The sequence below is a fragment of the Pteropus medius genome, unplaced genomic scaffold, assembly GCF_902729225.1.
Source record: "Pteropus medius unplaced genomic scaffold, Ma_sr-lr_union100, whole genome shotgun sequence".
Taxonomy (NCBI): Eukaryota; Metazoa; Chordata; class Mammalia; order Chiroptera; family Pteropodidae; genus Pteropus; species Pteropus medius.
Window position 1 is genome coordinate 2,977,009 of NW_024348242.1, and position 23,800 is coordinate 3,000,808.

The window sequence follows — 23,800 nt, forward strand, 5'->3', positions numbered from 1 at the left end:
AAGGCTACTTCTCTACTCAGCCTAAATCATATCAGATCTAAGAACCAAGCAAGGGAGCTAAGTAATACTGAACAGCCATCACATTACATACAGACAAGATTCTGCAGTTCTTAACCAGGAACATGCATCCGAAGTAATTGTGGGCTTTAAAAGCAAATGCAAGCCTGGGTCCCACCCCCAGAACTTGCTCTGGAAGTCACAGTGGGAACTGGGTAGCCATGTCTTTACAAGCTGCACAGGGATTTCCGATGTAAAACCTCACTTGAGAACTGCATATTTCCTCTGTGCCAAGGACAGCTGTAGGGTGTATGTTCATGTGTGTATGCAACATGTACAGCAATTGCAATGTACACATACCTATCAGCACCCCCATCTCTGGTATACATCCAGAAGAATTCAAAGAAGGACCTCAGAGAGACATCTGCACACCCACGTTCACAGCAGCATTGTTCACAATAGCCAAGAGGCAGAAGTAACCCAGGTGTATTAACACCTGGATGGATAAAGAAAACGTAGTATAGACATGTAAAGGAATATTATACAGCCTCGAAAAAGGAACCTCTGACACACAGCTGAAGGGCATGAATGAACCTTGAAGACTTTATGCTGAGTGAAACAAACCAGTCACAAAAGGACAAACACCATTATGACTCTGCTCACAGGAAGCATGGAAAGTAGCATAATCACAGGAACAGAAAGCAAGGCGGTTACCAAGGGCTGGGAGAGGCGGAGGGAACCGGTGCTTAGTGGGCACAGAGCTTCAGAGTCACGAGACGGAAAAGTCTACGGATCTGTCACCCAACAATGTGAGCATCTCTAACGCGACTGAACCATACACTTAAACGTGGCGAAGACGGTAAACTTAATGTCACGCCTCTGATCATAATTTTTTTAAAGAAGACGGGCGCAAAGATCCTGCTTGAAAATCATGCGCTGCGGTTTCTCATCCCGCCGACGCCTCTCCGGAACGGTGAGCGAGTCCGCACATCCAGCACCTGGAGAGAAAGCAGCCGGGTCACCGCCACTCACGCGCGACGTAGAGCGCCACTCTGTCGTTTTCCCCGTGCCGAAGGAGGTTCTCCGCGTAGTTCAGACGGCTGCCTCTGAACCACTCGGGGACGTCTGCGATCCCTTTGGATGGGTCCACAACCTGCAGAGAACGACAGCAAAGCAGGGCGAGATCTACACCGCGAATAAACCACCGGGGCTCCACTCCCCAGGAGGCCCGAAGCGTCATCGACACGTTTTGTGGACTGGACGTGGAACTGGCCCAAAGGCCTGAAACTAAAAACGTAAAACAACCCACCGTGGTTACGCATACGGTTACTGAGAGATCCTGAGCATGCTCACCGCCCCCCTCAAAAAAATAGGTTATGTGAGGTGAGGGATGTGTTAATTCCACAAAGTGTATCGATATCAAATCATCGCGGCGTACACCTGAAATGTATACATAATTATATTTGTCAATTATTCTTCAATAAAGTTAAGAAAAATTAATGCCAAGGGAAGACAGCATCCCTCCTAATTTACTTTTTTCAACACATATTTTTTAAGCACCTGAGTTACGAGAGATGCTGAAGACAGAAAGTAAACAAGACAGATGTGGCACCTGCCCAACTTCCCAATGTCAGACAGATACATGAAAACTGAAAGGTCGGACTCCAGGGCCCGCTTGACCCCAACATGACTTCTGGAAGTTTGGCCCCGGCCTCCTTTCTCCAGGGCCGGAAACTTGATCTTCTCCAAGTGCCTGCAGGTGAACCTTACCGAATAGTTTCCCCTATAACCAAACCGAAAACACGGTGAATTATACTTTGAATAACAGGATGTTCCCCAGATAGTTATTGACTGTCAGTGTAAGAAGAAAGATCTCTAAAATCCAGGTTAAAAAAAAACAATGAAACTATTGAGAGTAGTTTCATTACTCTCGGGGGCGGGGGGCGGGGCTGTCCTGATTTTTATTGACGCAAACCCACCACCACCAGTCCTAAAAGGAACAAACGTGAATGTAAATGATATCACTGAACTATATACACTTTAAAGCGGTCAAGATGGTAAATTTTATGTTATGTGTACTTTTCCACAGTTTTACAACTTTTTAATAAAATGAAAATAAACGACGGCCTACCACTTAGGGTCTCAGCGTCTCAGGACAGGGCCTGGGTCCACGCGCGTACAAGGGCCCAGCGGTGGCACAGACTTCACGGCAAATTGTGACCCCAGCACAATTTTCCACCAAATCTCTAGAGAAATGACTTTCCCCACCGATGTGAGGTTTTCAAAGAAGATATGGTTCGAAGTCCCAAAAATTAACCCTTCACTTTAGAATATAACCATAAAGAGATAATAGATCAGCAAACTCTCTACTTACCTCGTCATACATGCGTGAGTAGACAATCCTGCTGAATTTCCAGAACTCTGCCCAGAAGTCCGAATATGATTCAATTGACCAACGATACAGATCATCGTAGTTTTCTAAAAATAAAATAAAATGGCACATAGCTCAGATAAATCATAGTAGAGTCTTAGCTGTGGGATACGTAGATGGACGCACCTAGGGAATGTCAGGTGTCTGAGTGGTTCGAAGGCATCTGATGAGAAACGGTCTCGGGGGTGGTGGGGAGGGGTCCTTATTTTTATTGACGCAAACCCACCACCACCACTCTTAAAAGGAACAAAGCGACGAGGCAGTGGTTTTGTATCTTAACCAGCATGTCTAGGAACAAGGACTCCAGAGCCACAGGGTTCAAATCCTGGCTTGGCCATTTATTAGCTGTGCGACCTCAGGCAAGTTACTTCTGCATGGGGTGTCTGTTTCCCCGTCTGTAAAATGGAGGTGGTAACTAGCGCCCCTCCTTCATAGGGCTACCGGGAGGGTTCCAAGGAGCACGTGTATAAAACGCTTACGATGGGGGCCTGGACGTGATCGGAACTGCATCAGGAGTCTGCCATCGCCCGACCCTACACACTCGGGGAGATACAGTCACGAGATCTGAAAACCCGCAAGTTCCAAACTGGAAGCTTACCGATGACTTCTCCTGCCAATGCGATGTTTGGGGGAGTTTGGGGGACTACTTATCCATTTTGATCTTTCAGTAAGCAATACATCCACAGGATTCAAAATTAGAAAAGTAGAAAAGGTTATATGACCAAAAAAAAATAGTGTCCCACACAGCCATCCACCTTTTCTTGCCCGGAGGGGACCAGGCACAGAGGTTTTATGCATGAGTAAAGCCACCCCTCTCTCCACTTGTCACAAACGGAAGCGTGCTCTTCACGCCAGGGGAACCCTGAAAAATCCTGTCCCCCTTCGGGCCTTTTCAATGTCAACATATTCCAGTAGGACATACATTTATATGCTGGTGCTCCAGGCACTTGGTGACAGCCAGACAATGACCACCAGGTGTCAGGAACAAAAAAAAGCACAATACAATGACTCAGCTGGATTCTCTCACCGCCAACCATCAACCAACTTCACGCAGGTTTAACTTTCTGCACATTCCCAACCGTGGGGGGTTGGGGGGCAGGTACAGAGAGGAAGAGACACAGGGATCTCTGCCCTTTGCCACCTTCACTCCTCAGTGGCCTCCAGTAATGGTCCGCAATCATGCTGGACTCAGGAGCCAAGAAGAAGACTGATCTCTGACAGCCGGGCAGCAGGGGCGGGCTGGCCCTGGCAGCATGGGCAGGGCCTGGACACTGGGAGGAAGCCAAGAGCCCCGGCAGAGAGCTGGGCTGAGCAGGTCTGCCACACGGATGGAGAAGTGGGGACATCTGGCCCAGAGGTCACACAGCTGAGATCAGGGCACAGGGTCTTTAGGGTTCCAAGCTCAAGAAAGACAGGGACTTGGACTCATAGTAAAGATGGCTGCACCTCCTCCAAGCCCCACGAGAGAACTTCACCCAGCTCCACCCCATCTACTCAACCCAAGGGCCACAGACCAGGTCAAGCAGGCACACGGAAAACACGCCAGGGACGGTGCGGCTGGAAAGCTGGGGCCAACCCCGACTCTAGGGACCATGTTCGGGGGGCTCGGGCAGGCCATCCTGCCCCTCTGGGATCCAGCGTCCCTCGTGTGTCGTGGACCGACCCCTGGGGAAGACCTTCCCACAGCCGAACAGAGTCACCCTGTGCTTCAGGGCCAGGCTGGGTAGCCTGCGTCAAAATCTCAGCTCTGCCACTCATTGAGCCATGACCTCGGGCGAGTGCCTCACCCCGCCCCCCGAGCCTCAGCATTCCTGTCTGTGAAGTGGGGGAACCGCAACCCTTTTGTGGGCTGTGCTGAGGACGGAGGGGCCAAGCTCTGCGCTGACTGCCCGCGCTCACACCCGCCACTCCCATCACACCCGCCACTCCAATCACACCCGCCACTCCAACCAGATGGTCTCACACAAGTCATGAACTGTCTCTAGGCCCCAGGCACTTCCTCCATGAAAGGGAGACAGTGGTACTTATCACAGGGTCACTGTGAGAACTGAATGAGGCAAAACACACAAAGCAGTAAGGACCGCGCCTGGCAGAGAGAAAATGCCAGAAGGTGTCAGCCATCATCACACCCGGTCATTCTGCAGAAGTGTGATGCGTGAGAAGCTACGTGATAGTACACGATAAGGTAAGACATCGAGACAGGGACATAAAGTACGAGAAAGTGACCGTCATTAGCAGCGGGCCACGTTCTCGGCCAAGACAGAGGTCAGCACTGGCTGGGGCGTCGCCGGGCAGGGAGCCGCCAGGGGCAAAGGCACCGGACACAAGGCCCCGCCCTCCCTCTCAGCCTTTTGTTTAATCGCCTTAGTCCTCCCCAACTACGGGAGTCAGGCACCAAAAACTCCTCCTAAACGCTACAGGGAAGGGCCAGAGGCTTGAAATCTAGGCCTCTGCTGAAGACTTCAAAAGTCCATCACGAAGTCAGTCACCACTAGGCTGCTCTTCCGGAGACAAGTGGCCACGATGCGATCTTGGTGGGGGGTGGGAACGGACTCCATGCGGAACGAGTGGGCGAAGTCATGGAGTGTGATTCAGGCTTTCGCTCGCACACACTCCCACCTGCACTTGGAGGCTGCGACCCGGGGTCCGGATGATGGGCCGGGGACACGGTACATTTGGGTTGGTTTCCGCCTGTTCAGAAAGCACCTAAACTCGCTGCCACCAGGAAAATCACCGTTTCCAAGTGAAATTCGGGGTTTCTGGCTTCTCCTGAGAAAACAGAGTATCTGGCTGGGGTAGCCGGCCAGTGATGCTCACCGCCTGGCATTTTGGTCCCCGTGCCATCCCCTGCCCACACTCAGCAGGGCTCATCTGTGAAACCCACGGGGTGCCAGGGAAACAAGCGCGCACAACGTGTGAGGCTCAGTCATAAAAGACATCGCAGCTTCCGCCTTGGATGACCTGCTCTGTGAGAAGCCGGTGGCCACGTCGTGAGGCCACTCCAGTAGTCCTAGGTGACGCGAAACAGAAGCCTCCTGCCCCCAGCCAGCACGGACTCACTGCCATGGGAGAGGGCCACCATGTTCCTCCAGCCTTTGTCAAGCCTTCGGGTGACGGCGGCCTCCTGAGACCCAGAGCCAGAGACCCAGGTGGGCCGCTCCCAGATCCCCGACCCACAGAAACTGCTGTTTTACATCGCCAAGTCTTGGGGTGATTTGTTATGCTCAATAGATAACTAATGCCCTGTCACACCATATAGTGACAACTGGCTAGGGTGGGGTGCCAGCTGCCCCACCTGGCCGTAACACAGCAGCTGGGAGCACTGATTCTGGACAGTACAGCCCCAACCCGCACAGCCCAGAGCTCTCCGCCCAGATTGTGGGGTTTTGTTCTCTCAAAACCCCACAGGGTGGGGCACCAGCAACACCTTCTGAGCCAATTATTGAGGATTAAGTTAGTTAATATGTGTGAAGTGCCCGGATGGGGCCAGGTGTACAGAAAGCACTCAGCAAATATCAGCTATCATTAATATCTCCAGCACCTGCCTGGGCCCTGCAGGCATCTGAGTTTGCCAGCTCAGCTTTCCACACGCCCCCTTCTTCCCTTCCACCTATGGGAATTCTGACCAGCCTACACTTTCCAATCTCAGCTTGAGATCTCGTCCACGCCTTTTAACGGCACTCTGGCAGCCCAGGACGGCGACGCACGAAGGCGGGCAGCGCACCGCCCTGCGTCTGCCCCTCAGTGCTGTCGCTTCGCAGCGAGGTCATTTTCGCGGGAACTTTCTGCACCCCCAGCGACACGTAATCTATTTGAGAATGGGGGCCCAGCCTTCTGCAGGCTGGCACTCTGTCCCAGCTGCTGCCCACAGAGGTGAAGTGCAGCTTGTGGTGTACAAAAAGACACTCGGCATGTACTATGAAGCAGTGTCGCTCCCCTAATTACACAGGTCGGGTACATGCAGCGTGTCCCCTGGGGCCTTGCGCGTGAGGCCAGACATCACGTGCACATATGCCGGACCAGGGCTGCAGGCCGCCCCTGAGGGGGTCTGCTGGGGGTGCAGGGAGTCCTCAGGTGAGCTCTGCTAGGAGCAGTGACAAGAACCAACCAACCTGCGGCCCTGGTTAGAAAAGAGAACCTGTAACTCCAAGGGCCCATCCCTCTGAATAAGCTCAAGGAAGGTGTTGAGGCTGGGGAACCCCCTGCACCCCCCGCCCCCATACTCAGGACAGGAGCGGGGCTGAGGCACCTGTGAGGGTGTGTGCCTTGCTGTCTCGGCACATCCGGTCAACAGCACTGCTCAGAACTGTGCACCAACTATGCACAGCCACACTTGGGGGCCCGGGGGGGGGGCACAAGTTCAAGGGTACTAGCTTTAAGCAATAAGAATGCTCCTAATAAATGAAAAGGCAAGGCAGGATGCCAGTCCAAATTACACATACTCGAAGAGCAGAGGAAAGGAGGAAATGGTCGGAGAGAATGACCACAAAGAAGGCGGCCTCTGAGCTGGGTCTGAAAGCAAAGCCCAAACCTCCAGGGCCAGGCCTGTGGAACGAAGGGAAGCAGCCGGAGGTAACCATCAGGAACAGAAGAGGAGGAAAAGCCAAAGCCAAGCTCTAAACACCCCCCGCAACCACCAAAGGAACCCCGCTCAGCTCAGCTGATGGCCGCCACGTGGGCAAGCAGACCCAGCATCACAGGCCATGTTTCCTGAAGAAGCTGTAAATCTTTCTTTTCCTACACGGTCTCCCCTCACGTGAGCCATCTGAACTAAGCCTGCACGTTCATTCTTGCCCACGGGCCACTAGTCTGCGAGCCTGATCACCTCCAGTCACTCTCACGCCCACCCAGTGACACGAGTGGCTCGCTTTACAGATAAGGAAACCGAAGCTTGAGATCTGTGATTTCCTTCTGATCACACAGCTAGTAAGCGGTGGAGCCAGTTCAAAATCCAGGTAGTCCGATTATTCACCCACCTGACAGAGCTGCCTTTACATGAAATACCGTGTAAAGCATCAGGGCTAGACAAGTACCTGCATTACTGCTGGCAAAGGAAGGAGGTTGGAATCCAGGCAAGGTAACACAGAGGAAGGGTATGGTCCTGCTCTGAGCTCTCATTGGAAATCAAGTCTGATCTCCCCCAATCCAACACACGCTAACTTACCAACTAGAGAGTAATAAGACCCATTTGTCTGGGGTGGGGGGAGGAGGGATGGAGCTGGGGGAGCCAAAGGAAAGGGTTTGGTAGAAGTTATGACACCGCCATATGCTGTGGAGAGTCCAGAAGCTGCCAGGTGGCACCATTTGCAATCCCATGGTTGACAAGAGCCATCGTGAGACCCTGAGCCAAAGACGGACAAAGTCAAACCTGCCTGCTTTGGCAAAGCAAGCAGAATGTGCTGAAGAGGGGAGGGAGGAAACGCAGGCAGCAGGAAGACCCGTCCAGCAGAGGAAAGGAGGGCCTCTGGAGAGGTGCTGGCACTGGGGTGAGGGGGTGCAGAAGGTACTGCTGAGGTAGACACCCTGTGCAGCCAGATGAGTCGGGTCACCACTTCTGTGAGGCTGAGTGAGGACAGTGATACCACCATATGGAATCACAAGCATTGCCGCAGCCAGTTGAGGGGCGAGATGGGAGGAAAAGCCATGATGAGTTGAAGACCCCTGGGGGGCGGGTTTGAGGTGAAGCAGGTAGACGCACAAGCCGGTTGGAGCTGCAGGAAAGCACCAGGCAAAGGGGCCTTCCTCTGCCCAGCCCTCCCCCAGCCAGGGGCTTCCTGAGGGGCCCCAACTGGCTTCTGCATGGAGCAGGGGTGTGAGCACGAGGGGAAGGAGGTCCTCCCGGATCCCAAAGGAAGGTTCCCGCGGGGCCATCCTTCTCCGAGGCGCCGGGAGTCTGCGCTGGCCTTCCAGCAGGATCAGCCAGCCTGAGGGTTTGGGCGGTGGGGCTAAGAGGGGACAGCACGAGGTATAATGATCTGGCAAGCGACGCCCACAAACGGAGGAGTAGAGCTGGCAGTCAGAAAGGGCGTGTGTGTCCGGGAGGAAGCCCCCAGACTGGAGTGCAAGACCCCAGGAAGCACCTTACCTGACAAGTAGGAATCTCGTGAGCAAGGGACTCTTGCTCAGGGCACGGGGGTTCCAAGACCAGAGGTGGGACCTCCCAGGGAGAGGGCGCCCTACATACAGGGAGATGCTGCAGGCAGGAGTCCAGCAGCCTGAAAGCAGAGGGGGTGACGCCCCGGACGGACAAGGGGGCAAACGGAGCATGCTAACGGAGCATCCATATTCTTCATCTGCCTATTCTTACATGTAGGCCTGCCCCCGGTCAGAAGTGCCCCATCCCCTGGAGAGAAACTTTAAGTCCACTCGCTCCTCCAACCCCCACAGGAGGAACACTGGACATCTGGAGACCACTCTAAATGACAAAGAGGGGCCCTGACAGAAACGTCCAGGAAAAGGAGGCGTCCCGGTCCCCAGGAGGAGGGCCGCTCCGCCATGTGGTCCCTCGGCCCCCGAGGGAGGTGGCCGGGAGCCCTGGGGCCGCGCGCGCACTCACGCAGCGACAGGCCGCGGGCGGCGCTCACGGCCGCGCGGAAGCGGTCCATCTCCGTGTTCCTCTTGCTGTCAGGCTCCCACATCACCCGGCACTCCAGGATCTCGTCCTGCCGGGCCTGCAATTCCTTGGACATGGCTGCGGCGGGGGCTGCGCGGGGACCGGGACGGCGGAGGCTGGGTACTCGGCGGAGGACCAGACGCGAGCTGCGGGACAAACGACTGCAGCGGCGCGGAGGTCGGGGAAAGACACCCGGCGAGCCCCGCCCCGCGGGCCCGCCCCCTCAGGCTCCGCCCCGCAGGCCCCGCCCCTCCCGCGTGTAACCCTCGGTGGGCGCCGCGCTCAAGCCTCCGAAACTTGGACCGAAGCTGGCGGGGCGGGGCGGGCTGCGCAGGCCTGGGCACCGCGCTGTCACCTGGAGCTCGCAGGGGTTAAAGCGGCGCCGGGAACCGGGAGTCCGAGGCCGCCGGCTCGGACAGGTGTTCATTCTCTCTGATTTGTTCTAACCGCAGGTATTTACTGAGTGCCTCCTGGGTACCCTGCACTATGCGGGGCTTTGCAGAAACAGCAGTGGACAAAGCAAAAGTCCTGCCCGGTCAGCAGAAGGTAAAGGGAGAGAGGCAGGCGTGGGGAAGCCAGGAGGCTGTGAACGAATACATACATCATGCACGTATCAAGCATAGTGTAATGCACAGGGTGACATACGCTGTTTCCCGGCGAGTAAGTAACATACACAGTAGAGTGACACGTTTGATATTATTTGTATGATAAAAAGTACCAAGTGCCATCGAAGGAAATAAACCAGAGGAAGAGTAGGTGACATGGAGGAATGTTTTCATTTAAATAGGGTCATCAGGGAAAGTCCCATTGAAAAGGTGACTTCTACCAATGACTTGAAGAAGGTGACATGAGCTCTTCAGTATGTGAGGAACGAGTTTGCAAGCAGAGGGAACAGCCGGTGCGAAGGCCCGGAGGCAGGAGAGTGTCGGGTGTGGTTAGATGACTACCCAAGGACACCAGTGTCTTTGACTTAAAGGAAGCGGTGACAGCATAGGGGGGTCCTGGCGACCACTGAAGACCGGCTTTCACCTTGGGTGGATTGAGACCGTTGGAAGGTTTTGAGCAGAAGAGGGACGGTGCCCACAGTTATTAAAACGTGGCTGCCTCTGGCTGCCGAGCTGAAAATAGTCTGGGGGGAACAAAAGTGCCAGGAGGGAGACCCGTTACGATGATGTTGCAAGAGATGGCAGTGGGTGGACCAGGGGGCAGCTGCGGAACTGGAGAGAAAATGAGACTTTGGATATATTTCAAGGGTTTATTTGCTGGATTCCTATTGCGTGTTGGCACCGTGCTAGGGACCTTCTCATATTCTTTGTCGTAATTTGTCCTCACAGGAACCCGACCAGCTTTCCCCGAGTCCGTTTTTTCTGGTAGTGTTGAAGTTTTATGAAGCAACCTCCCACCTCTACTGCTTAAACAGTTTCCATCTCCTGGTCATCACTAATAAACATAGGTTCTTCGAATGTCAACTGTAATTGGAAAAAAATAAAATAAAATAAACATAGACTCTAACTTAAAACAGGGCACTTGATATATACACGTGACGTCTGTAATAGCCCCCTTTCCTGACCTCCACGCTCTGGGACCAGCCGTGGCGCTTTTGTCTCCAAGTTAGCGCCTTCGGAAAGGCGTGAGGCCATCTCCACCCAGGAGATTCATTTCTGAGGGATTCGTGTATTTACGTTCAGTCCTTTAACTCGAGAATGCAAATGCCGCAGAAGCAAAATCCTTGTCGAACTGGTTCACCAAAGGGTTCTCAGAGTAGGGGCTCCCGAAACAGTCATTCACTCATCCATTCATTCATTGAGAAACGCCTGGCGAGCACTTGCAGTGGGCTAGGCAATGGGGGCTTCGCCGTGCAAAGCATGGAGCCAGCCCTCAAGGAACGTGCAAATCCTGGTTTTGACCAGTGGGTTGACCAGTTCTCATGGAGCAGGTGAAGGCTGGGTTTATCCACCCGACAGCCACTTGATTCAGTCTCAATTCCTTCAGCTCGGCCCACCCAACCAGGCACAGGGGAACCCAAGGGAGAGGTCAGCTACAGCCAAAATAACCGGGTACTTTGTCATCGCCCCGATGACACTCTCCCAGACACACACAAGCCTTCGGAGGTCCCGCCTTGCTACCTTCTATCCTTGATACCGCCTGTCTTAGCAAGATCTAGAGAGAGGGAACAGGAGGAGATTCAAGGAAGCTCTTCCCATTGAAAACGAGAACAGAGCTGGAAGGGACCTTCTTGACCAAGAATGTTAACCGCCTGAGTCTGTGCATAACTTCTGCCATTCCGTCTTCCTCCTATACTTGTTGCTTATTTTTGATTTAAAGATTCAGACTGAGACCTTGTATACACCATGCCCCTGTTCGGTGCTTCCCCAACCCATTCCAGGTGCTCTGAAAAGGATGTAAAAGAGCATGGAAATGCGCTAGGCCAAACGGACTTGCTCTCCATCAGAATGCGGATCTCTCCATGATTCCCTGGAATCTGCCGTGCTCCTCCCTGCACGTGTAAGCCCACCTATGCTCCGTTTTTGTTTCTCCTGCCATGGCGTGTTAAGTTAGATTTTCCACGTTTGAGAGCTCTCTCTATGATACAGTTAGCTACTAACCAATACAGTAAATTATGCAAACGTTATCGAGTTCCTGGAAATATGCTGAAAGCTGTTTTACGGGAGAGGTATGAGGATTTACAAATAGCAAGGAGTTTTCCCAAAAAGGCCCAAACTGATCATCCAGATGAAAAGCAGCCCTAACTGAAGTAGAAGCCAGGATGATCTCAAAAGAGTCCACATGCTTTTGACAATATGAATCTCAATTCTCTCTGTTCTTTCCCAAAGCGTGATAGTTCTTTTTATACATGGAAACAGATGTCACGATGCTAAGATACAGCTGGAAGGAAACAAGAAATGTCTGTCTTAGGGAAAGAGCTGGAAAAGAAAACACGGTGGATGTGATGGCAGCCGACCCACTAGGCATGTACACGCCAACTTTGGAGTCTCTCTTGGGAAGGTGGTGCCGAACCCAAGGGACTATACCCTAAACTGACTACTAGAAAGCCTCATCATAGGTTTACATGGATATTTTTAATGGAGCATTTTCCAGTGACATAAGATGAGGATTTACTGTCTTTAGAATGAATACGCCCTGATGTTATTAAATAAAACACATTTTTATTTATCTTGTCGATTTATGCACATGAGATCTGAAAGGAATCGCACTTAGAAGGGTAGTCTTCGATGTTCCTTGATGTGTCTTGAAAAATTTAGAAGCATCGGAAAATACTCCCGTTTCAGTTAAGAGAATCAGTCAGTGTCAGTAAATTTCACTGCTTTGGTTCGAAAACCAGAACATTCCAACCCAAGGCCACCATTACCCTTAGGAGAAATGTCCCAGCTAGAGAAAGAGAATAAGAGAATAGAGGTTACTATTAAGGAGGCTTTAATGCCTGGTTGCTGTTTTCACCCCAGGGCAGGACACCATGGGGGTGGGTGGGAGTGAGGGTGAATTCTGAGCAAGCCTCTTAGGTGGGTGAAGGATGACTGAGCACACAGACAATTCCTCCGGCCGTCTGAGTACATATGAGGTTGAGGATTTGTAAATTAAGCGCATTAAAAGAATCTAGGCACCCGCACCCCTTGATAATCTTTGTATACCCCCCAGTCCCCCCAGGGATCAATATGCCCCAATTAACCTACTAGTTTAAGCCGGTCACAGCACTCCTTCTTCTCCTTGGCCAGGCTTTGGCTCGGGGTACTCATGAGACCAAATTCTAGCCAAAGAGACGAGGGGGAGTGTATGGAATGCTTTTCCCGTGATGAGTGATGTCCTTTTGCAGGGAGCAATGACAGATATTTCGTAACCCTAAGAAACAAGGTCAAGGAAAGCCCACAAAGAGGGGATGGTGGGGCAAAGGGGAAAAAGCCTCTCACTGAGCTGGCGGAGCAAGCCTGTGGCTTCTGGTCAAGTAAACAGTGTCTGTCGTCATGGCTTAAGCCCCTGTGAGTCGAGCTGTCATAACTTGCTGCCCAAAGCGTTCTAACTGAAACAATCGCCAAAGGTCATTTCGCTTGCACGTCCCTCCCCTCCCCTCCCCTCCTCCCGGAGGCGTCTCTTTACTTGCATGCTGCACTGTGTGACGGCCTTGACCTGATGCGAAGATGCGAAGCCAACGGCAGTAACTAGGAGGGTCAGATTCTCGAGCCAGGACGCCTCTATCCCAGCTTCAGTGTCTTGGGCCCACGAGGCCAGGAGGGACGAGAACTGAAGATTCACCACCTAAATAAGGGAGACGTCCAGCCCAGCACTGATCTTTGGGAAGAACCTGCTCCACGGCACGGCATGGGAAAAGGCTCTGAGGCACACTTGGCACGGTCAAATGGTGGTGGTCATATAGGGCCTTGGGAGGCCATGGGGTAGGGGCTTTGGATTTTATTCCAAGTGTGATTAGAAGCTATTTGGGACGTTTCGAGTAGGAGAGTGATGTGACTTACATTTCAAAAGGATTATTTTAGCTGACATAAGGTAATAGAGTGAATGGGATTGGGTTTGAGGTGGACAGAGTATAATCAGGGAGACCCTTTAGGGGGATACTGCAAAAGTACACAGGGGTATCACGGTGGCTTGGACTAGGGTGGAAAAGTGGAGATGATGAGAAGGGGGATATATCATAGCTACCTATACACCTATATACCTATGTATACGTATAAGCTTATTTAGATATACATCTTTAAATATCAGTCTATGCAAAAAGGCACAAGAAGGCAGAACTGATAGGCTGCTGGATTACATAAGCAGTCCTTGGAGCCAGATCAGATGAGAACAAGTTCTAGCATAAAACCGATGTCCCAAAGTCGTACCCAAACACATAACAAGGTGGGACTGCAGGGAAGCCGGGACCAGAACAGGCAAGAAACTATGATATCGCCACTTCCGGTGGCTGCCAGCACAACAGGTTCTCGCGGGCCCATACAGAAGAGAGATGAGGGCGTGATTCCAATCAGAGGCTCAGAAAATTCCCTAGTTTATCAGGCCAAAGGGTTGTTTGAGGATTTCTTTTTCTGGCCTCCAGGACATGGATGCCTCAATCCACCCAGTCTGCCCCACAGACTGTGGCAATTGGACAAAGGTCAACTACTGAAGGTCAGCTTAAAGTTCAACCTTCCCACCTCCTCTCCAGCCCCAAAGGGAAGGCAGAGGAGAACACGTGGAATAGGGATAAGTAAATGGTGGGTAGTCACCTGGTGGAATACTATACAGCCATGAAAAGGGATGCCCTACAGAGGAGCCAACATAGTGAACCTCAAAAAAAGAATGTTGAGCAAAAAAAAGCAGGCCACAGAAGTGTACCAACTGTATGTTTCCTTTTACAGAAAAGTCAAAAGCAGGAAACCCAAAATATCTTGTTTAGAAATACTTACATGTTAGAAAGACATAAGAAATTCTTAACATCTTACAGAGCACTGATTTCTTCTAAGAGAACTAAAGAGGGGGAAATTAGGTAGGGGCTTGCAAGATGCTAGTCATGCCCTAGTAAACTAGGTGATAGGCAGATGGTGTGCACTTATATTAATTATTCTTTAAACCGGACACACATACTATATTCAGTCTTTTTGTATCCTTTACGTGTCTCACAATTAAAAAATAAATAAAAGCAGACCCTCCAAACTCTGATGATATTAATAACTGTTTTTACTTCTCTAAGCTCACAGTGAAAACTAAAAGTCCATCAACAGGAGAATAAAGTGTAGCCTAGTCCATACCTTGCAAGACTATATGCATCAGTTAAAAACGATAAGCTTGACCTATAAATAGCATAGTTCTTAAAGAGATTGTTGAGGAGGATGAGCAAATTGCAGAATGATAACATCTGCCACTGTAGACAAATACATATAAGATATCATTTGTGTTAAGATATATAGTATACATTATCATATACATTATATATTAATATATTTAATGTATACATGATACATATATAATTAGTATGTATACATTAACATTTATTAATGTATACATGCTATACATTCATATTCGCGTAGGAAGTATGTTGTAGTGGGTTGCGGGATGGCCCCCAAAACATAAGTGCACCTGAAACCTGCGAACGTGACCTTATTTGGAAATGAACTACACCTTTGCAGATGTAGTTCAGGTAAGGATCTGGAGATTAAATCATCCTGGCTTACCCACTTAGGCCCTAAATCCAATGTCAAGTGTCCTTACAAGAGACACAGAGGAAAGACACAATGGAGGCGGCCATGTGCCACTGAGGCAGAGATCGGAGTAATCCAGTCACAAGCCAAGGGATGCGGACAGAAGTTGGACAAGGCAGGAAGGAATCTCCCTTAGAGGATTTAGAGGGACTTTAGCCCTGCCTACCCCATGATTTCAGTTTCTGGCCTCTAGAGCTATGAGAGAAAATGTGTCTGTTGTTATAAGCCACCTGGTCTGTAGTAATTTGTTACAGCAGCCCCGAAAAAACTAATACAGATATTCATTCAACTGCTAAAAGTGGTCACCTCTGGACAGGGAAGAGGGGGTCAAAAGACACAGTCATCTCGTCTGCCACGTTCCAGTGTTTTACACGGGGAAAGGACTACATCATTCCTTGCAGCGTTAAAACTTTTCTCTGCTTACCTGTTTGCAACCTGGCTCCCCCTTGGAATGTCATCTCCACGAGAATAGGGACTTTGTCAGTTTGGTTCAGTGCTGTATCTCGCACCTAGCATAGAACCCGGCACCCAAGGGATCTCTAGAATAAATAAATGAAGGACCTTGGTTTACGTAAATACTTCCAAAGTTCCATTCGTGCTCAGGGCCTCCCACTTCAAACTTTCTCTGTCCCGAAGCCTGGAAAGGGAGATTTCCATGGGCACAGTCTGGACACACAACTCAATCATTCATTGAATTGTTTTTGACCAATACAAATGGGTTAGGGGTTACAACAGTAAACAAAACAGGCACAGTGTGCCCTTCCCCACACACACCAGAGCTCACAAGCCAGGGACAGATATTACGATCAGAACACTCAAGATTAACACCCCATGTCCTCTGTCTGGATGTTCTCAAATAGACATTCGAATAAAAATATGTTCACAAAGCACATTTTCTCATATTCAAGAAAAAAATCAGAAGACTATATTATTCTTTGAATCTAATTCGAGAAGATTAAGCCATAAACTTTTTTTTTTTTGGTATATTGGTGAATCTGACCAGTTCTGCAAATCCAGTTCATTATTTGACAAATTGGCTTTCAGAAAACTGGTTTTCGATATATTGGACCACTTCTGCCAGGATCACCTAACGCCAGATATGGGTCATCAGTTCAAATGTCACACCCTCTAACTGACTTCCCCGGCCAGGCAACTGGTTAAACATCCCTCCCACTCCCTGCCCGTGCACTCTACACACTATTTCGTTTTGCTTCCTGCACGGTGCAAGACTAAATCATCCTATTAATTTGTTCACTTTTATCTTCCATCTCCTCCTATTACAAGGAAGCTTGATGGAAGCGGAGCCCTTTCTTGTTGGCACATGGCGGGCACACAACAAATGTTTGTTATGTGACTGCATCGTTCCCTACAGCCCACTGATATCTACCACTGTAGGCTCATGGCAAATGGAGGGCATGGGCTACTTTATTGCTGTCTTCCCTTTGACCTTCAGCCACTCATCATCACCTACAACTCGGGGATCTGCTACGAACAGGGTTTTAGACAGTACTAATCCTTGTTAGCCTCGTGCTACAGATGACACAGGTATTACCATCAGCAGAAGTCTCATTTAATCCCAAAGAGATTTAGACCAGCCATACAAACCATCTAAGGCTTGCTCTGGGCAAGGAAAGGTGACCAGATAAGGTGAGACTCCCCACCCTCTGGCTTCATTCTGCTTTTTTCTCCCCTTATGTATGTATAAAGCTCTCTCTGGAGATGACAGGCTTCCAGAGAAACGGATCATGAAAAATACAAAGTCTCTAGTGTGTTCGGCAGGCACGTATGGTGAAGGAAGGGTGTAATAAGATGCAAAGAAATCTCATTGTCACACGTGCACGTGCGCGCGCGCGCGCACACACACACACACACACACACACACTTCCTTTTTTCCATACCATACTCTCTTCTCTGCACATAGAAGGCCTCCAGAAGGCTGCTCCTGGTTTAAAAACCTTCCCCCACCCCATTTTGTTGCATGCCGGTGCAAGTCAAAGCAGCATCCAGATCCTTCCCACCCATAACCCTGTTTTTCCCCGTAGCACACTGATTGCCATCTGAAATTAAGTTCTTTGTGTGTTCTTAATTCTTGCCGCTCTGGTTCCCAGCTGTTTCTCCAGTGCTTCCCATGCGGTTGAGTACACAGTAGCAGCACAATAAATATTTATAGGAAGATTAAAGATACCAAGAATTTGGAATTTGTCTGTCTAATCTACGTTCGTGACGGTTCCGGGGTGTCTGTTGTGCTTCTTGGAGGCGTCCCTCTAGCAACGTGGCCCTCGGATGGAGTTAGCAACCCAGGGACTGTGCTGGTTGGAAAATTACTGTTTGGCTGTCGCCCATGGGAACATAGGCTATCGCCCATGGGAACATAGGCTATGTTGTAAGTCGGTATTGGGCATTTCTGAAGAAGGGCCCGGTTGGGGCTTCGGTAGTAAAGGCCTCACAGTGTCCCCTGTCTCACTTATCCTCGCCCTATAGCTTAACAATAGATTGTCCCCAGTGGCTTAACCCAGAGCTTGGAACGTCCCCTGCCATAGGAAGTCGCCCCGCTACTTTCCGTGGATGCCCTTATGCTTACCAATCACAATCCTTCTGGTCCAGCGTTCTTTCCAAACTACTCCCATCTTTGTCCTGTTGTAGCCACCAGCCCCGGAAAGACACACGGACCACCGGAAATCAGTAAGTTATAGGAAACATACTCTTTATTCACCCAGCTGGGTCTGCCAGGGATACGCAGACCCCAAATTAAGCAGTCCCAAAATGTAGAGGTACAGGGTTTTTAAGCCCTAAATCCCATTCCTCATTCTGTCTTAAACACAAAGGTCTATTTTTCTCTTATTCACTACCTGTCAACCCACAGGTCGGTTGTGCAAGCAGGGGTACAGAAGCAGAAAGTTATTATTAGAATGTTATGTTCCCATGGGCAATAGCCTATGTTCCCATGGGCGATAGCCTATGTTCCCATGGGCGATAGCCAAACAGTAATTTTCCAGCCAGCACAGTCCCTGGGTTGCTAACTCCATCCGAGGGCCACGTTGCTAGAGGGACGCCTCCAAGAAGCACAACAGACACCCCAGAACCGTCACGAAGCCCCTAGAATAATGCCCAGATTTTCCCTTAAATGCCCGCAGCCGGACCGAGAGGGCAAGGAAGTTTTCGAAGGTGTTAACCTGCTGCCTTCTCAGGTCACACGTGCTCTGACACTTAGACGCTTATTCTAAATAGCCCAGGTCCTGGGTGGGTCTGTTAGCTGAGCGACACAGGCAGCAGGAGCCCCGGACTCGGATGCCCTCTGGTTATATTTCTTTTGGACATTTAGGGCAATTTAAACCTTTCTTTCATTTTTATTAGCGTTCTTTTATTGATTGTATTTACTTGTATTCATGATTCTTTGGGTGATGGTTTTTTATTATGCTTTAGGATGTCACGGGCGAGTCTGAATTGGCTGGAGAGGCTCTTGGATGTAGGGACAGCCCCTCTGATAAAGCTGCGGGCTCCGTTCATTGCTCCTCCACGTGGTGACGGCCGCCGATCGGACTCCCCCAGGTCCAATCCAGGATGCAGCTCCCGCCTGCAGCTCGCGCCAGGGGCTGCAGAAGGATCCCGGCCAAGCGCTCGCACCACTCTCAGCTCGCGCGTTGATTGGCTGGCGGAGCTGGTCCAACATCGTTGGCTACTGCCCCGCGGAAGACTGGCTTGAGCGCCAACCAATCGCAAGTCTCTCTGGTGCACCGGCCGCTCCTCTCAGCCAATCCAAAAGAGGATCCAGAAAAAGGCGTGCCCAATAGGAACTGGGCAGCGGTGTCGGTTTGCCGTCAGACCGAGAGGGCCGTGGATGTCACCTTGACAACCTGACCGGTGATGGGAAAGTTAGTCTTGCCCCACCTGCTGATCTCTTCTGGTCCCGAAATAGTCACCCTTGGCGTCACTGAGTCACAGCCTACAGCTTGATTGCTGTGGGACAAACGGGGGGATTTGCGGCTGGGACATGATTTTTCTTTCATTTACATATTCAGATATGCTTATTGGGCTCCCAGTCTGTGAGGACCCAAAGCGCTTGGGGAATCTGAGGGAACTCCACGAAGTGCAGAGGGAAGAAAGTGAACAGATTTGTAACTTCAGGTAGTAACTTGAGGTAACTCAAGTTAGTGAGAAGTGACAAATAACTCGGATTACAGAATAGAAAGTAGCTGAACCAAGAAGCAGCCTCTCACCAGACACCAAATCTCTGGCACCTTGATCTTGGACTTCTAGCCTCCAGAACTGTGAGAAATAAATGTTTGTTTATGCCACCCGATCTATAGCATTTTTGTTGTAGCAGCCGGAATAGACTAAGGCAAGGACCTTTTACACTCTTTAACTTACTGAGGACCCCAACGAGCTTTTGTTTTCGTGGGTTATGCCTACTGATTAGAATTAACAATAAAATTAGAAAGAACTACCAAATGAGAAATAACAACTGAGAAACCTATAACTATATAATATACTTATTTTGAAAGAACAATAAGCCAATCGATACGCGTTACCATGCACAACATATTTTTATGAAAATAACTATACTTTGCAAAACAAAAAACTAGAAGAGTGGCATTGTTTTATTTTCGCCCACATCTCTGACTGTAATTTCATCGAAGGCAGCTGGATCCTCATCTCCGCTTCGGTGTTCCCTCTGTCGTGGTTTCGCATGGCTCGTAGCCTCTGGAAAACTCCGTTTTACGTTCACGATAGAATGAGAGCGAAAAATGCAAACAGCTGATTATGAATCGTATTTTATGTAACTAGAGGCCAGACACACACTGAGAACCACAGGCCTCTGCAAGCGGGTGAATGAACGAGCATTTTTAAGCCTCTTCAAAGTTGTTTCCTCCATGAAAAAAAAAATTATATATGCTTGTAGAATGAGCATTCGGATGATTTTACACAGTTTACAAAGGGTGTTCTAAGCAATACGAGGGAAGGATCTAAAAACCAAGGGAGGCAAATTGTGCAGTCTTGTGCCCTCGAAGTCAATGAGGGTACTCTTGGTGCCCTTATTTTGTCTGATTCCCAGGCAAGAATGGTCTCGCCCTACTCACAACAAGATCCTAAATCCCAATCAAACAGCCTCTTTAAACAGGGCAACCCGAGACCCCTGAAAGCCAGAAAATGTCCAGAAAAGAGCAATCTGAGGTTCTCCTGAATACCCAATAAACCGCAAAATACATTAACACCTACTTCCCAGCATAGCTGGAGATTGGATTACTGGCGTGAGGACCAAATGCACACATGCATTTAAAAATTTTCAGAGAAAGGGCTATTCTGTATAAATTTTGATGGTAGAGGGCACTCTCTCTGCCTCAGCTGGCAGTGGGAAACTGGATGTGGCATCAGAGCTGCTGGATTTCAGTCCTGGCTCCCCGTGCTCTCTTAAGCTGTGCTATTTTGTACACGTCACTTAACCTCTCTGAGCCCCATACAAAACAGGAATTCGTTGCAAGGCTTAACTGAAAAAAAAAAAAGATAAGCTGTAAAACGCAAATATTATTTATCATCACTCTCAGCTGCCACTCCTGGGCACAGAAAAGATGGTGGTTATTTGAGTTTTTTGATGGTCATGATTTATAGTCATCGTTTCATCAGGACCACCAATTAATATCCACACACACAAACTGTTAAAAGCCACAGCTTCTCCCGGAGGGAGATCCTAAAGGGTGTAGTGATTTCTGCCTCTAGGGAGATGGCCTGCAAGACTGGGCTCCAACCCAGGTTCCCCAGGACGAAGCACTCAACCTTGAGTGTCTCAAAACTTCCCTGAACACAGTTTTTCTCATTCGTGTTACAGAGATGATCTCTTCTTAGCAGATTGTGTAATTTCGACCAGCCAGGGCAGATAGAGCTGAGCTGACACGCGGAAGATTTAGTTTATGAGAATTGCTCTTGTCGTTTATGGGAGGCATAAAGTCACCATCCCTTTCCCATTACCTTTATGTCAACCTGTGGAACACTGGTCCTGAAAACTCATCTAAAAAAGAACTGTTTCTCTACTCACAACACTTGGACAGCGGATGTGTGGGGTTTTCTCTCACCTTCCAGAATTAGCACAGATCCCACAGGTCAAACACTCAGCCCCACAAGATGGCTCCCACCTCAGATGCCAATCCCACAAGTAGTGGGGTCCCCAGATCACCCACATTTCTGCCTGACTTGGCTACTTATCAGAGATTCCACGACCTGTAATTTGCTAGAATGGCTCAGAACTCAGGGAACCATTTACGTGTATTTATGGTTTATTAGAAAGGACGTGACGAAGGACACAGATGCACAGCCAGAGGAAGAGGCACATGGGGTGAGGTCCAGAACAGTCCCAAGTGCAGGAGCTTCTGTCCCCATGGAGTTACGGTACGCCACCCTCCTGGCACGTGGATGTGTTCACCAACCCAGAAGCTCTCAGAACCCTGCTGTTGAGGGTTTTTATGGAGATTCTATTATGTAGGCACGTGTGATTAAACCACTGGCCATTGCTGACTATCTCAGCCCCTTCTCCCCTCCCCGGAGGTTGGAGAGGGTCTGAAAACCCTCCAATCACATCGTTGGTTCTTCCAGCTGTAGAACAGGTATGTGGCTATACCCATGTCATCATTTCTGAGTCGTTATTCTGCTAGCGTAAAGAACAGGTCCCGGTTAACACACGTCATTAAGAAGATTTAGACAAACTTTATCAAAACTGTTTATACTCGTCAGAAATAGCATTTCTTGGTTTAATTAAAGATGGCCAGCTTTCAGTTAAGACGTTACCTCTGAGTAAGTGAACGGTCTGCTTGGGGGAACAAAACTGACCGTGCCCAGGGTTGGCGATGGGGTGCAGGGACTGGAATTCTCACACCTCACTGGTGGGGATGTCAAATGGTACCAACCCTTTGGGAAATGGTTTCTTGAAGAATCAAACACATACTTATCAGATGGTCCAGCCATTCCACCCCTAAGTATTTATTCACCCAAGAGAAATGAAGAATATGTTCGTCCGAACACCTGTGCATGGGTGTTCCTAGCTGCTTTATTTGCCCCAAACTGGAAACGTCCCCAACCCATCAACAGGTGAGTGGATAACCAAACGGAGGTATGTTCATACCGTAGACTACTACCCGGCAATAAAAAGGTGAGAACCACAGACACACACAACCTAGATGGGTTTCAAAATAATTATGCAGGGTGGAAAAGACAGCACCTTGTGTTTGATCCCAATCAGTGCTGGGAAATGCCAACTCATGTACAGGGACAGAGAACACATCAGGGGTTGCTTGGGGGCGTAAGAGCAGGGAGGGACCAGGAAGAGACATGAGGGACTTTGGGAGGCGACGGTCGTCACGCTCCCTTATCTTGATTGCAGCCATGTTTTCACGGGTAGAGACACACATCGAAAGTTATCAAACCGTACACTCGAAACGTGGGCAGTTCACTGCACGTCAGTTATACCTCCGTGAGGCTGTTTTAACAAAACCAGCAAACAGGCCATAGGAAACCTGGACTGAAACCAGACACAGAGGGGACGGGTGTGACACCTAGCTGACCTGGGCATTAAGTAAAGCACATGCCGGCTGCAACGGTGGCCATGACCAGAGGCAGCTGGTGGCTTTCAGCAGAAGGAAGGGTGGGGCAGGACGTCTGGCCGACGCTGTCGGGGTGAGCTGTCATCCCCTTGTTGGCTCGGTCTAATCACACTCCTGCCTGGCACAGCAGCCCCTGGCGAGGACAGGCTCCTGTTCCATCTAATTCCTCTGGGTCACCATGACCCGCTCCCACCCGCCTCCCCAGCCTGCTTTTCATTCAGATCTGTCTTTTTTAAATGTGTTCTTGCAAAACGATTATTTTAACCACATGTTATTTAATTCGCTCTTGGACGACGGTTTGCATATCTCACTCTGGTTCCTACTTGCTCACCCAGCACAGTTGCTATGGCTACTAGTTGCTGCATTCCCTTCCCTGATGTGGGGCTGCTGCGTTTGATCTGCACGCTCTCCCAGCCAGGTGGCCTCCAGATAGTGGGGCCTCACACTGTGCCCTGGGGGACCCCTTTGCGAGATCAACAAACCCAAGAGCAATGCTTTGGGGTCATAAGTGGATTTAATTCGACTGTTCTCTTACTGTATTTATTCCTGAATGTCTGCTAGGAAAACACTTTTTAGCACCCACAAAAGCATCTCGAAAGCATCTCGGTTCAGGGTGGAGTGGAGGGGTGTACATCAGTTGCAAAACCCTGGTAGGGTTTCCCAAATTAGCAAATGAAAATACGGGATGCCTGGTTAAATCTGAACTTCAGATAAGCAACGAATACTTTTTCGTATTACTGTCTCAGATGACACATGGGATATGCATATACTAAAATGTGTTTGTTGTTTATGTGACACTCACATTTAGGCAGGCATCCTGTTTTTTATCCGACAATTCAAATTTTAAATTCAAGATTGTATGACCTTCTCAGACTAGGTAACAGAATCGATCATGTCAAAACTGGGAAAACTCCACAAACACTTGGCTGGAAGCGATGAAATATATTTAGGAAGTCCGTACAAC

At 49.7% G+C, this 23,800-nt stretch overlaps 1 protein-coding gene across 2 annotated transcripts in view; it reads right to left on the reverse strand.

Moving 5' to 3' along the window:
* The window catches only part of AACS (acetoacetyl-CoA synthetase), a 46,939-nt gene extending 37,727 nt beyond the window's left edge, over positions 1–9,212 (reverse strand). The window contains exons 1-3 of one of the 2 annotated variants that reach the window (XM_039879243.1): positions 8,985–9,212; positions 2,372–2,475; positions 1,030–1,150 (exon numbers count right to left, since the gene is read on the reverse strand). In XM_039879243.1, coding sequence (XP_039735177.1) covers positions 1,030–1,150; positions 2,372–2,475; positions 8,985–9,117 — 358 coding nt within the window. In that variant the 5' untranslated portion in view covers positions 9,118–9,212. Of the gene's footprint in view, positions 1–1,029; positions 1,151–2,371; positions 2,476–8,513; positions 8,584–8,984 lie in introns of those variants that run through there. The other variant, XM_039879244.1, reaches the window with a different exon arrangement.
* Positions 9,213–23,800: the final 14,588 nt, after the last annotated feature.